At 32.0% G+C, this 11262-nt stretch overlaps 1 protein-coding gene across 1 annotated transcript; it reads left to right on the plus strand.

Moving 5' to 3' along the window:
• Nucleotides 1-568: 568 nt before the first annotated feature.
• On the plus strand, nucleotides 569-9048 carry LOC113376809 (splicing factor, arginine/serine-rich 15). Its single transcript, XM_026616872.1, has 14 exons — nucleotides 569-1051; nucleotides 1147-1437; nucleotides 1580-1715; nucleotides 1903-1991; nucleotides 2163-2341; nucleotides 2492-2651; nucleotides 2776-2964; nucleotides 3232-3335; nucleotides 3666-3841; nucleotides 3974-4182; nucleotides 4346-4742; nucleotides 4894-6294; nucleotides 6519-6725; nucleotides 7636-9048. The coding sequence occupies exons 1-14, from the start codon at nucleotides 1022-1024 to the stop codon at nucleotides 8199-8201; spliced, it is 4134 nt and encodes a 1377-aa protein (XP_026472657.1). The 5' UTR covers nucleotides 569-1021; the 3' UTR covers nucleotides 8202-9048.
• The last annotated feature ends 2214 nt before the right edge of the window (nucleotides 9049-11262 follow it).

The raw sequence follows: 11262 nt of genomic DNA on the forward strand, positions 1-11262 counted from the left end.
TACTTCTTGTTTTTTATATACATTTTTTCATTTATTTTAATTAAAATTCTGATGTTAAATTTCTATTTAATATCAGAATTTTATTCGTTGGTTTAATTATTGTTTTTACAGCATAAAATTCTAGTTTTGATATAGTTTAAAAATCTTTTATAATTCTACGTCATTGATAAAATTTTATGTTTCAAAATCTTATTTAGTTGCGGGCAGGTGCTTCATCTCCATTATAAAGTTAGATATAAATAAATCAATTCGTAAACTTTACTTTCTTATCCATGCAATTAAGTAATCATCTAAAAATAAACTTTAAAATTATTACAATTATCTATTATTTATATGCTACGTATATCAAATGAAATTTGAAAATGTCGCTTCAGCAAATTTTTCTTACAAATGATGATCATGATTTTGAAATATCAAAAAAATCAAAGATAAAAGATCGTTCATTCGTAAATGTTGACAGGTTGTAATCTGAGGCAACACTCGCTCACAGTAACACATAACCTAAAAATCAAGTTAAAAGCTTTCGATAAATCGATCACTCATCTTAAAACGGAGAACGTTATCGTATTAAAATTTATGTAATAAGTGCCTACTATGATATAAAAACGTCATTTTAGCGATGTAAACAAAATCCGTGCACTAGCCCCAAATCATTTGTTTCAGGAGCTAGTCGGTATAATAGAAAATTATTAAAACGATAAGCGTATCTATTCATCGAATAAAGTTTTTAAGCAAAATTAATGGCATAAAGTATTATTACAATTCCGGAAAGATAATAAATATTCGTGTTTGTTGGTTTTAATTAGTACGGTAACTTCGATTCAAACCTTTTGGATTATATGACAAGCACCCAAAATTTCTATGCGCTATAGTCGCCATTTTGACATCAAAACCTCAGAATGTCCTAATACGTGATTGTTTGACTGCTTTTATTTTCTAATGTCGTGAGTACTTTTTATGAATGATGGAAATTTAATTATTCTAAAGTATAAGTGCGTAAGGTGTATTATCATATATTAAAATGGACGCGGTAAAAGCTTTTAATGCCGAAGTAAGTAAAATGATACATTTCTATAATAATTTTATTTTTCTCTAATTATAAGTAACTTCAATCTTGTCTGTAAAACTGATTGTTTTATTTTTTAGCTTACGGCCCTGTATGACGAGGCTCCGCCGATAACTAAAGTTAAAATGAACTCCATATCTAAGGGAGCAATGAAGGCCATTAAGTTCTATAAGCATGTAGTACAAAGTGTTGAGAAGTTTATACTTAAATGTAAACCAGAATACAAAGTTCCAGGGCTTTATGTAATTGACTCTATTGTTCGACAATCCAGACATCAGTTTGGAGCAGACAAAGATGTGTTTGCACCACGGTTTGCAAAAAACATTACCAGTACATTCATTAATTTATTTCAATGCCCCCCAGAAGAAAAGGTATGCTAGCTTAATTGTATATCTGCATTTTACAATACTATTATAATATTGCAATACTATTATTACTATTACAATACTAATATTACTTTTACAATACTCTTATTACTATTACAATACTATTATTTATTATCCATTATTACAGAGCAAGATAATACGTGTTTTGAACTTGTGGCAAAAAAACAAAGTTTTTGCAGCTGAAGTTATACAGCCGTTGTTTGATTTGGCTGATCCTAATCATCATGCCTATAAAGAAATAGCAGCAACTAGTGGTTCTAATGGTAATTATATATCATTTTCACATTTATTTAAATATAATAAGAATAAGCCTAAGGCTAGATATTTATGGTTTGTTCTATTTCATTTAATACGTAATTTCTGTCAATTTTTTTCTGTACCTAACTTTCTTATCCAGCTTTTATCTAGTTAATTATAATATAAAGAAAATACATTCAACATTCATTTTAGGAGATGTGGTCAAGAGTTCTCCAGCTGTAAAAGGTCCTCCAAAACATGACGCTGAAGCATCCGCTGAACCTCAAGCTAAGACAAATAATGTAAGTTTGATGTTCAAAATAATGTAATTATTGAGAAACGGTTAATTTTAACATCATCATTTCATTAATGTTGGATTACTGTTAATAAACCTTAAAGCATTTTAGTTTTTAGTCGATCTTAATACATATTTATAGTCCTCTGAATGTTAATTTTTATTTAATATTTTTTAGCAACTGCAACAGTTGCAGCAAATTCATCAGCTGCTTTTACGACAACCTGAGTATAGTAAAACTCTTTTGCAAGCAAGAAAGCCGGACGTTAAATTTGATAAAAAACTTTTAGATTATGACTACAGTGAGGAAGATGATGATTCACAAAATCCAAGCCCAAATCAAGATTTATTAGGAAGGTTGGTTATTGCTTGTTATATATTGAAGCACTCATTGCACACATTAATTTTTTGTTTTATCTTTTTATTAAGCATTTAAAATATGTAATAAGTATACACTTTAATCTTTTAATCTTTTTTTTTAACAAAATACTTATATCGTTTTGTCAGATTTTTGCAAAGCAATCCTGATGTTTTGAGACGCTTACAAGCTCAACTTAATCCAATGGCTTCTCAATCACAAGCTGAGTTAGAGGAAAAACGTAAACAGATTGAAATGGAAATGAAAAAGGAAGAAGAATTTGATAAACACTTAGCTCATTTAGCACCTGTAAGTAAATCTTAATATTTCTAATCTTACAAATTTAATTATTAATTTTTTGTATAAAATTGAACAATGATTATACTAATGATGATAAAATATATAAACTAATGTTTATTTTCAAATTTCACAGAATTTACCATTCGCCACTGAATGTGATTTATCTATAGCAGAAGGAGATGTATCGGCTTATAGTTATATGTCTAATCAAGCAGAAATGTCACAACCTCCGCCTGGATTTTCTCAAATGGAGAGCATACCGGTGGCAGATGATACTAATGGAAGTGATGTGGAATTCATAGGAGCTGAACCCAGCAATATAGTAAGGAATCTGAATTTATATTACTATTTGAGTTTTCTCTTGTGTAAGGTCTTAATATAAACATTAGGACCTATTAGGTCTATAATGGTGTAATATATATTTATTCTTAGCTCTGAACAATTTAGTGAATGCTATTATTTAGTGCTCGGAAAAAGGAGCGCCAATGCTTTCCCAGTGAGCCTACTTAGCAGACTTGTAATTGATTTAGTTACATAGCTTTAGTATAGTTTCTTGTTTGATTAAATTCTTTATGAAACTCTTATTTAGATTATCAATTTGGATGGAAATGATTCGGCTACAAGATCTCCTGTTGATAAACATAGGAGAAGACGATCTACTTCTCGAGATCGTAGAAGGCGGTCAAGATCAAGGTTAACATCTATGATTTATGTTGTATCTCAGAAAACAATATTTAAACAAAACATGCTACAATTATTTATTATGACTTGCATGCTTTTTATCTGCTGAAACTATTTTTTTTTTTTTTAAATCTCTTGAGTACATTTGTATTACAAGTTTGTAATAGTAGTTATTCAATTAAAATTTGAGAAAATTTTAATAAATTATTTTATACTACTAGCATACCTTTTATCTACCATGACTTTTTTAAAATGTTTCATTTGGGTTACAAGTTTGTGTTAGCAGTTATTCAATTAAAATTTGAGAAAAGTATTATTTTATACTAATATAAATTTTTTTAGGTCTAGAGGTAGACGTCGTAGGTCAAGAATTCGATCAAGATCCAGGTCTCGTGATCGAAGAGATCGAGATCGTGATAGAGACAAGAATCGTGATAAAGACACTGATAAGGAACAAGAACATGAACGTGAGCGGAAAAGACGTGGATTGCCTCCAGTAAAACCTGAATATCTTAGCGGTAATTTAAAATTTTACTAAAATTGGTTTGGATATTTAAAATGAATTTATATAAGATTTTTTATGCTTTTGATATTTTACAAATGCCATAATTGCTAAATCAAACAATCAATTACATTACATTTTTTTGCAGTGTGTAGTACAACTTTGTGGGTAGGTCATCTGTCAAAATTGGTGCATCAAGAAGACCTGTCTGACACTTTTGGAGAATATGGAGATATAGTTTCGATTGACTTGATTTCACCACGTGGATGCGCATTTATTGTGATGAACAGAAGGCAAGATGCATATAGATGCTTAACTAAATTGAAGCACCATGTGATGCAAGGAAAGGCAATTACTGTAAGTGTAAATTATTAATTTATCCATATTATTACCTACTTCTTTTCTAAATCTTCATTACTTGCTATTATTTTTATTTCAATATCAACTGTGTATATCACTATTTGAATCAGATTATTTCTTTTAAAACATTCACAATTCAAACTTAAAAACTTATTTGCAGATTGCCTGGGCACCAGGTAAAGGAATGAAAGGAAAAGAGTGGAAAGACTACTGGGAAGTGGAATTGGGTGTATCCTACATACCATGGTCAAAACTAAAACCTCCTCTTAATTTAGAAACTCTTGAAGAGGGTGGTATGTTAGATGAAGATACTATGCCTCAGTGGGTGAAGGAGCAAGTACAGGCCCAAAACAATGCTAAAGCTTCAACAGAAGCTAACAAATCTGACATATCATTCATCCAAGTTCCACCTGGTTTACCTCTTGGACCTACAGGACCGGTTTTGGATACAAGTCAACCACCTCCAACTACACATCCAATGCTACCAATGCCCCCTCCTCATATGTCTGTTCCGCCATTCCCAATGCCTCCAGTACCAAGGTTATTAGGACCAATGGGTAGGTTATACTTATTAACCATTGATTTATCTATTTATTACATCTTACATATTTCATTTTCGTTACAAGTAGTAATATGTATCACTTACAATTAGTTAAATCATTACCTTTATGCCTATTTAATAATTATCTTTTAAATGTTTATTTAAAGGTATGATGCCACCTAACATGGGAATGCCACTTGCAGTTCCACCTCCGAATTTGATGGGTCTTTCTGCTTTTCCTCCTCCTGCTTCAGGATTAGTAAATTCTATTCCACTTCCATCTACTCCGGCTCAAGATAAAAGCAATATGCCCCAACTAGGGGGTCAGGTACCACCTTTAGCTATGGTGCCACCTACTAGTGAAGCGACGTTACCTGGCATGTCTGAAGCATTACTGAGAGTGCCATTTGGAGTACCACCCCACATTCAAGCTGCACTTGCTCAACAGCATGCTCTGCGCCAAGTCAACATGACGCCTACAACAATACAGCAGCCTAAGAAGAGTTCTCCTATGCCTGTCACATCTAGTGCATCAAATCATGATGACAATATGGACATTGATATGGATGATGACATGGTAAAAAGCTGTGATAAGCCAGCTCCGACAAGCGAACAGCTATTAGCTTCATTCAGAGCAGAACACAATTTACCTCAGTTTATGTTCCCTCCGCCTCCACCATTACATACAAACAATAAAAAGCAGGAGCCAAATAGATCATCAAATTACGAAAAGAAATACGACGATAGGGGTCGTGGCAGAGACAGGGATAGAGATAGGGACCGTGACCGCGATCGTGATCGAGATCGAGGAAGAGACAGGGATCGTAATAGTGATCGTGACAGAGATGGGGATAGGAGATCTAATCGATGGCAAGATGATGAAAAAAATAGAGATCTTGAAAATAATGATAAACCTCAAGAGAAAAGCTTGCAAGATAGATTGAGAGACTTGGCAAAAGAGAGTCCAATGAAGAATGTGGACCGTGAAGACAGATATGAAAGAAGAGACAGAGATCGAAGAAGGGGTGATGATCTATCATTCAATAGCAGAAATATCCCTTCTGGAGGTTCACAGTCTGCGGACCATTTTCCTGATATGGATCAGAAAGGAACACCCTTATTGAGAGATCCTGTGCCGTTTGGAGATATGCGCGATGGAGGAAGAGCACAATTTGCTGATAGAGATATGAGGCCTTTTCCCGATAACATGAGAGATGCAAGACAATTTCCTGAAAATTGTAGAGATAACAGAGATTTCAGAATGCAATATCAGGATGGATTTGATAATAGAGACAGGCGGCCTCCATTTGTTGATAGAGAACCAGGACCATTGTTTCCAAATGACATGATGGAATCGTCTTTTAATGACAGAGATAATAACTTCAGAGATCTCGATGCTAGACAAGCAGGCATGCATTTTGGGGATAACTTACGTGACATGGGCAAACCAATTCCACCATATCCTGATATGATGGATTCTTTCGATTATCCAGAAGAAATGATGCCATCTCATCCAAGAATGAGACCAGATGAAATGGATATGTACGAGTATGACATGCGAAGAGAGGGTGAGTATAAAAAACTGTTACATATACTTTATAGTAAAATAAATAGTATAATTTTAGATTATTTTTTTGGGCAGTCATTAATGGAACAACTAATGAACAAAAGTTATTTGTTTTTACTATCATTTTTTTCTAATAGTTAAAATATGTTTTTTTTTAATGTTGAAACAATTTGTTATCTATTAATAATCATTATATAGTTTAATTTTATACTATATTGTTCACAGAATTCCTCTTAGATCGTTTAAATGGTGGAGTTCCAATGCGTGATGAGTTTGACCTTAGAATGCATGGAGGGCCTGAGTTCTTTGGCGGACCTAGAAACTTCAATAATTTAGGACCCAGGGGTCCTCCATTAATGAATCGTTCTCAAATGCCTCCTTTCGGGCCCAGGAGAGGAATGCCTCCAATGATGCGTGGCGGACCGCCTAGAGGTATGAATATCTCTTGTTTATATTAAATTGTGAAATTATTTTTTTGCTTCATCAGTATTTTATTTATAAAATTATTAGGATTATTAAAATTTGTAAAATATTAACTTTTCATAGGATAAATTAGAGTAATCACAAAAAAATCTAAAATGAAAACTTTTATATATCTTTACCAATATTTCCTGAACATTTAGGCATTCTTAGAAAAAATTTGTTGTATGTAGGTGTGTGTATCAGTTCGTATATGTATATGTGCGGATACAATTTTTTCTTGGCCACTACAAGAGCACGGATCAACCGATTTAAATGATTTAAAAAGCATTTGATCCCTATTGACGCGTAGTGTTGGTGATTGTTTTGGTAAAGGCAGGTTCAACCATTTCGCGGACTTTGGGTAAAAAATAAAAACAATCATTTATGACCCCCAAATGGTATTTTTTTACTTTCTGCTCTGCATCTCCGAAACCGCTGGACCTGCCCTCCCTAAAATTTAATCAATTCTTCATTCCGTCAATGCAAGTGAAATATTTATTGTATTATTTAAATCAAACGCTCTGTTCTGTTAAAAACTGAGTTACCGTTTTTGGCACTTTTTGCCCCGTATCTTCGGACCGGCTTGACCTGTTTTCATCAAAAATTAATCAGCATGTCTCGTTATCAATACGAATCGAATGTTTTTGAATTATTCAAATCGGTTAATCGGTGTTCCCGAAATCGTCGACGAAAATTTGTAGCCACACACTCACTCACACACTTACATTCATTTTTACTAAGGTATGCCAAAATATTCAGAAAACTTTGAAACGTAAAGATAAGTGAAAATTTTCATTTTCGATTTTTTTGCGATTACTATAACTTATCCCACAGGAAGTTAATTATATATTCTATTTGTAAACTAAATTTTTTATCTTAGGTATGCGCATGAATGGACCACCACGTCCTCTGTTCATGAATAATCCTAGACCACCTGGTTTTGAAGGAGGGCAAAGACCACAATTCTTTGGAGGTGACATGCCACCTCATTTGGAGTTTGAACAAGATGATAGTCTTCGTTCAAGGAGACAAGACAAATGGAGTAGACAGCAGAGTGATGAATTTGAAAAGGGTAAATCCTCAGAAAATAGGCGCAATTCCCGTTGGACTAATTCAAGCCCAGAAAGGAAATCAGACAGTAAATCAGATCAACCAGCAGAAAACTCTGTTGAGTCTGAAAAAGTAGCAACCAATTCTAATGATAAGACAAACACAACTGAACAGGAAAATAATCAAGAAGTGTGCAATAAGTCTGAACCAATTAATACTGAGAGTACAGAACAAAAAAAAGACATCGACACTAGTGTGCCCGAGGCAGAAAAACAAGAGCAGACTAAAATGAACAATAGTGAGAATGCTGTGGATGAATCAAATGGTAAAAAACAAAGTGTTGTTGGCGGTGGTAATACACCATTGCACGATGAACCTGCCGAACAAGACGTTTGACCTTAATTAGTCGTGCATTTAAGTAATGTTTGATAATTATTGACCAAATCATCAGAATATTTAGTGGAACCTAACGTGGCTGTGATAGTGAACACAGGATTTATTTTCCAACCTAAAAACTCAATGATAATATTGTGGAAAATAAATTCTTTAAGTATTAAGAACTTTGAAATATTTAAAAGAGAAAATATATTTTATAGGCGATCTTGTACATTGTAAACTTTTTATTTTACATACATATGAAACTGGAAGTGTATGTTTTTTTTTACCCAATCACAATCTTAATCTATCAGTCATAATAAATATGGTAATCTGTGTGCAATAAAAATGCACGAGTTACAGGAAGTGGAGTCCTGTGTTCACAACTGCTTGGCGTTACTTGGTGATGGAACTAGCGCTTGCACTCAAAGTGAGTGACAAGTGCAAGGTATGGTGCCACTTGTTCAATAATTATCCACATATATTATAGAGTTTAGAAAATATCAATAATTATGAATAACTCATTCATTTCGCGTGTAATATATATAAATCAGAAGTTACAAAATTAATAACTTCGAACAAAATTTTAGGTATTGATGTTACTTTGTAACATTTTTTGATATTGTCTTAACAAAAATGTGTCCTGGTTATGATATGATTTATTGATATTTCTAACATTTTTATAAAATTTGCATTTTGTTTTTCTGTTTAAGGTAAAGATTGGGATACAATGCATGCGAGATATAGGAATTTTTGGCAAATGACGTAACAATCCAATATTCTAATGTTTTGAATTTGAAACTCTATTTGTAATGTAAAATATGAAATGTCATGAAATGTAATTGTTACAAATAGAATTATACAATCAACACCGATAAAGTCTATATTAATTTCTTTGAACATTGAGACATTGTACATACAATTATTTAATAGATTGTTTTGTATTGATATTCATTTCAAGTATCTTTATTAACATTTATGTAAATTTACTATGTACATATACTTTTATGTTCCTTAATTTCATAGTGGTATCAAGTTATAAATCTAAAATCAAAATAGAAGATAATACTTTTTCGATTAATATATATCATTTATTTTTATGTTTACTGCAATATTCCATCAGTAACCAGGTTTAAAGTTCTGTATCGTAATATTCAGTGAATATGCTCAGTTGATTTCCTTTAGTTTTTAAATCAGTTAAGCACATGTGAATTTAGTGTAATCATTTTTGTATATGAATTTGAAAATATATTTTATCTCCTGATAAATGCGATTTTTTTGAAGTAAAGTACAGATTACTTGCATATTCAGATGTCTTCGCACATGTGTATATATATATATATATATATATATATATATATATATATATGTTTATTTTCAGCCAAATAGTCGAAATAAAAAACAATAAATAATTAAACCTATATATTATATACGTTTTGATACTGTATGTGTGTCATCATTCAGCAAGTTGAATAGTTCATAAAAAAAATTAAAGGTTATAGTAAATTTAATATTATAAATATCAATACATACCAACAAAAAAACTTTGAATAAAATAAATTTTAGTAAATAATAGCATGTAGTTTTTTGCATGATTACTAAATTGAAAATGGAAAACAAAGCCCAAGTTTGAGCTAAAGCCTTATCATTACCAAAAAGGATTCACAAAAAGTCTGATTTATGACAAAAATTTAATGTCGAAAGGTCGAAACGTACGTAATAAATATTTAAATTATTTATTGTTTTTTACTTTGACTATTTAGCTGCAAATAAGCATGAATATATATATGTACTTCCTGAGATTTTCGGCAACATTTCAGCCCAATTGTCGAAATCAAAAACGATAAATACCTGAAATTAATAATTGTGTTTGTATCAACGCTGTATGCGTGTCATCATTCAGCTATTCTAAAAAATTGTAAAACAATATACAGAAAAAAACTAATAAAAAAAAGTTTATTTTCGCAAAAAAAATCCGATTTGCTAATTCTATGTATTTTGGACCTATCAATTCATTCTGAATCGTATGAGACCAAATTTGGAAAAAGCATGTCTGTGTGCATGCGAGACGATTTTTTACCTTTCGTCGACCTTTTTTTTTTTATCAAAAACGGCTAGACCGATTTCAAACATTTAAAAGCCATTCGATGTAGCTCAATAACGCAACTAACGTTTGTCAGTTTTATGTGAAGATCGGCTAAGCCGTTTTTGTGATTAGCACAACAGTAATATTGCCTATAATCTTGAATCGATTTTAAAAATTCAAAAACTGTTGATAGCAGTTGATAGTTATTCGTTGAGAATCGAGTTGATTAGTTTTTGGTAACGATTGGTCGGGCCGTTTCTTCGTAACTAAATGTTGAAAAAAGTTTTTTTTGACAAAGAAGCTTTGTAGAAAGATAAATTTAGTAGTTTTAAATAACATACTGAAATATAATAGTATTACGATAAGCTCAATAGTGGCCGTTCAAGTATTACGTAAGCACTATAGGAGGGCGGGTTTATAACTAATATTGATTTGCTTATTTATGTGATATTTTGGTGACAACTTTGCTTACTTTTGCTGACAAAGGGGAGGGGGGGTGGGTAAATGATTGTACTAAATCTGCTTACGTAATACTTGAACGATTCCATAGCTAAATTGAGAAATTATTAAAAGCAAAAAAGATTTTTTAGACATTCATAGACTTTTTTAATTATTTGGAAAATAAAAATATTCACTGTTTACCTAATTCAAAATAATTGACTTTAGATTTGTGTTTAGCGGTAAATACTATATTGGAAAACATATACCGCAAATCCCTCACAGACATTTTTATTTTGTGGACCTGTGTAATCATAAATAAAAGAAGAGTATAATGTGTGTATGTGTGTAATCATTGATCATACTCTTCTTTTATCTATGTGTAATCATCACAGAGCTGAAATGTCCGCCGTGTCAGTAACTCGATATGCGCTTACCCTCACAATGACAAAAGTCACTGGCGCCACTGTAGGTTAAGCAATATAAAGTTATCGATATCGTGTCCCAAGAGTATCGAATATGTATCGAATCGACTTGCCACTGCTGGCCGATGGCAGT

This window comes from Ctenocephalides felis, unplaced genomic scaffold, assembly GCF_003426905.1.
Source record: "Ctenocephalides felis isolate EL2017-DRISC unplaced genomic scaffold, ASM342690v1 CF-g0.4_SCAFFOLD_01886, whole genome shotgun sequence".
Lineage (NCBI taxonomy): Eukaryota > Metazoa > Arthropoda > Insecta > Siphonaptera > Pulicidae > Ctenocephalides > Ctenocephalides felis.

What these genes read in the sequence shown, in the direction of transcription:
- LOC113376809 (XM_026616872.1), top strand. Translation starts at nt 1,022, where the DNA reads ATGGACGCGGTAAAAGCTTTTAATGCCGAA. An exon ending in TAAAAGCTTTTAATGCCGAA is followed by an intron (nt 1,052 to 1,146) that starts GTAAGTAAAATG and finishes TTTATTTTTTAG; the next exon opens with CTTACGGCCCTGTATGACGA. An exon ending in AATGCCCCCCAGAAGAAAAG is followed by an intron (nt 1,438 to 1,579) that starts GTATGCTAGCTT and finishes CCATTATTACAG; the next exon opens with AGCAAGATAATACGTGTTTT.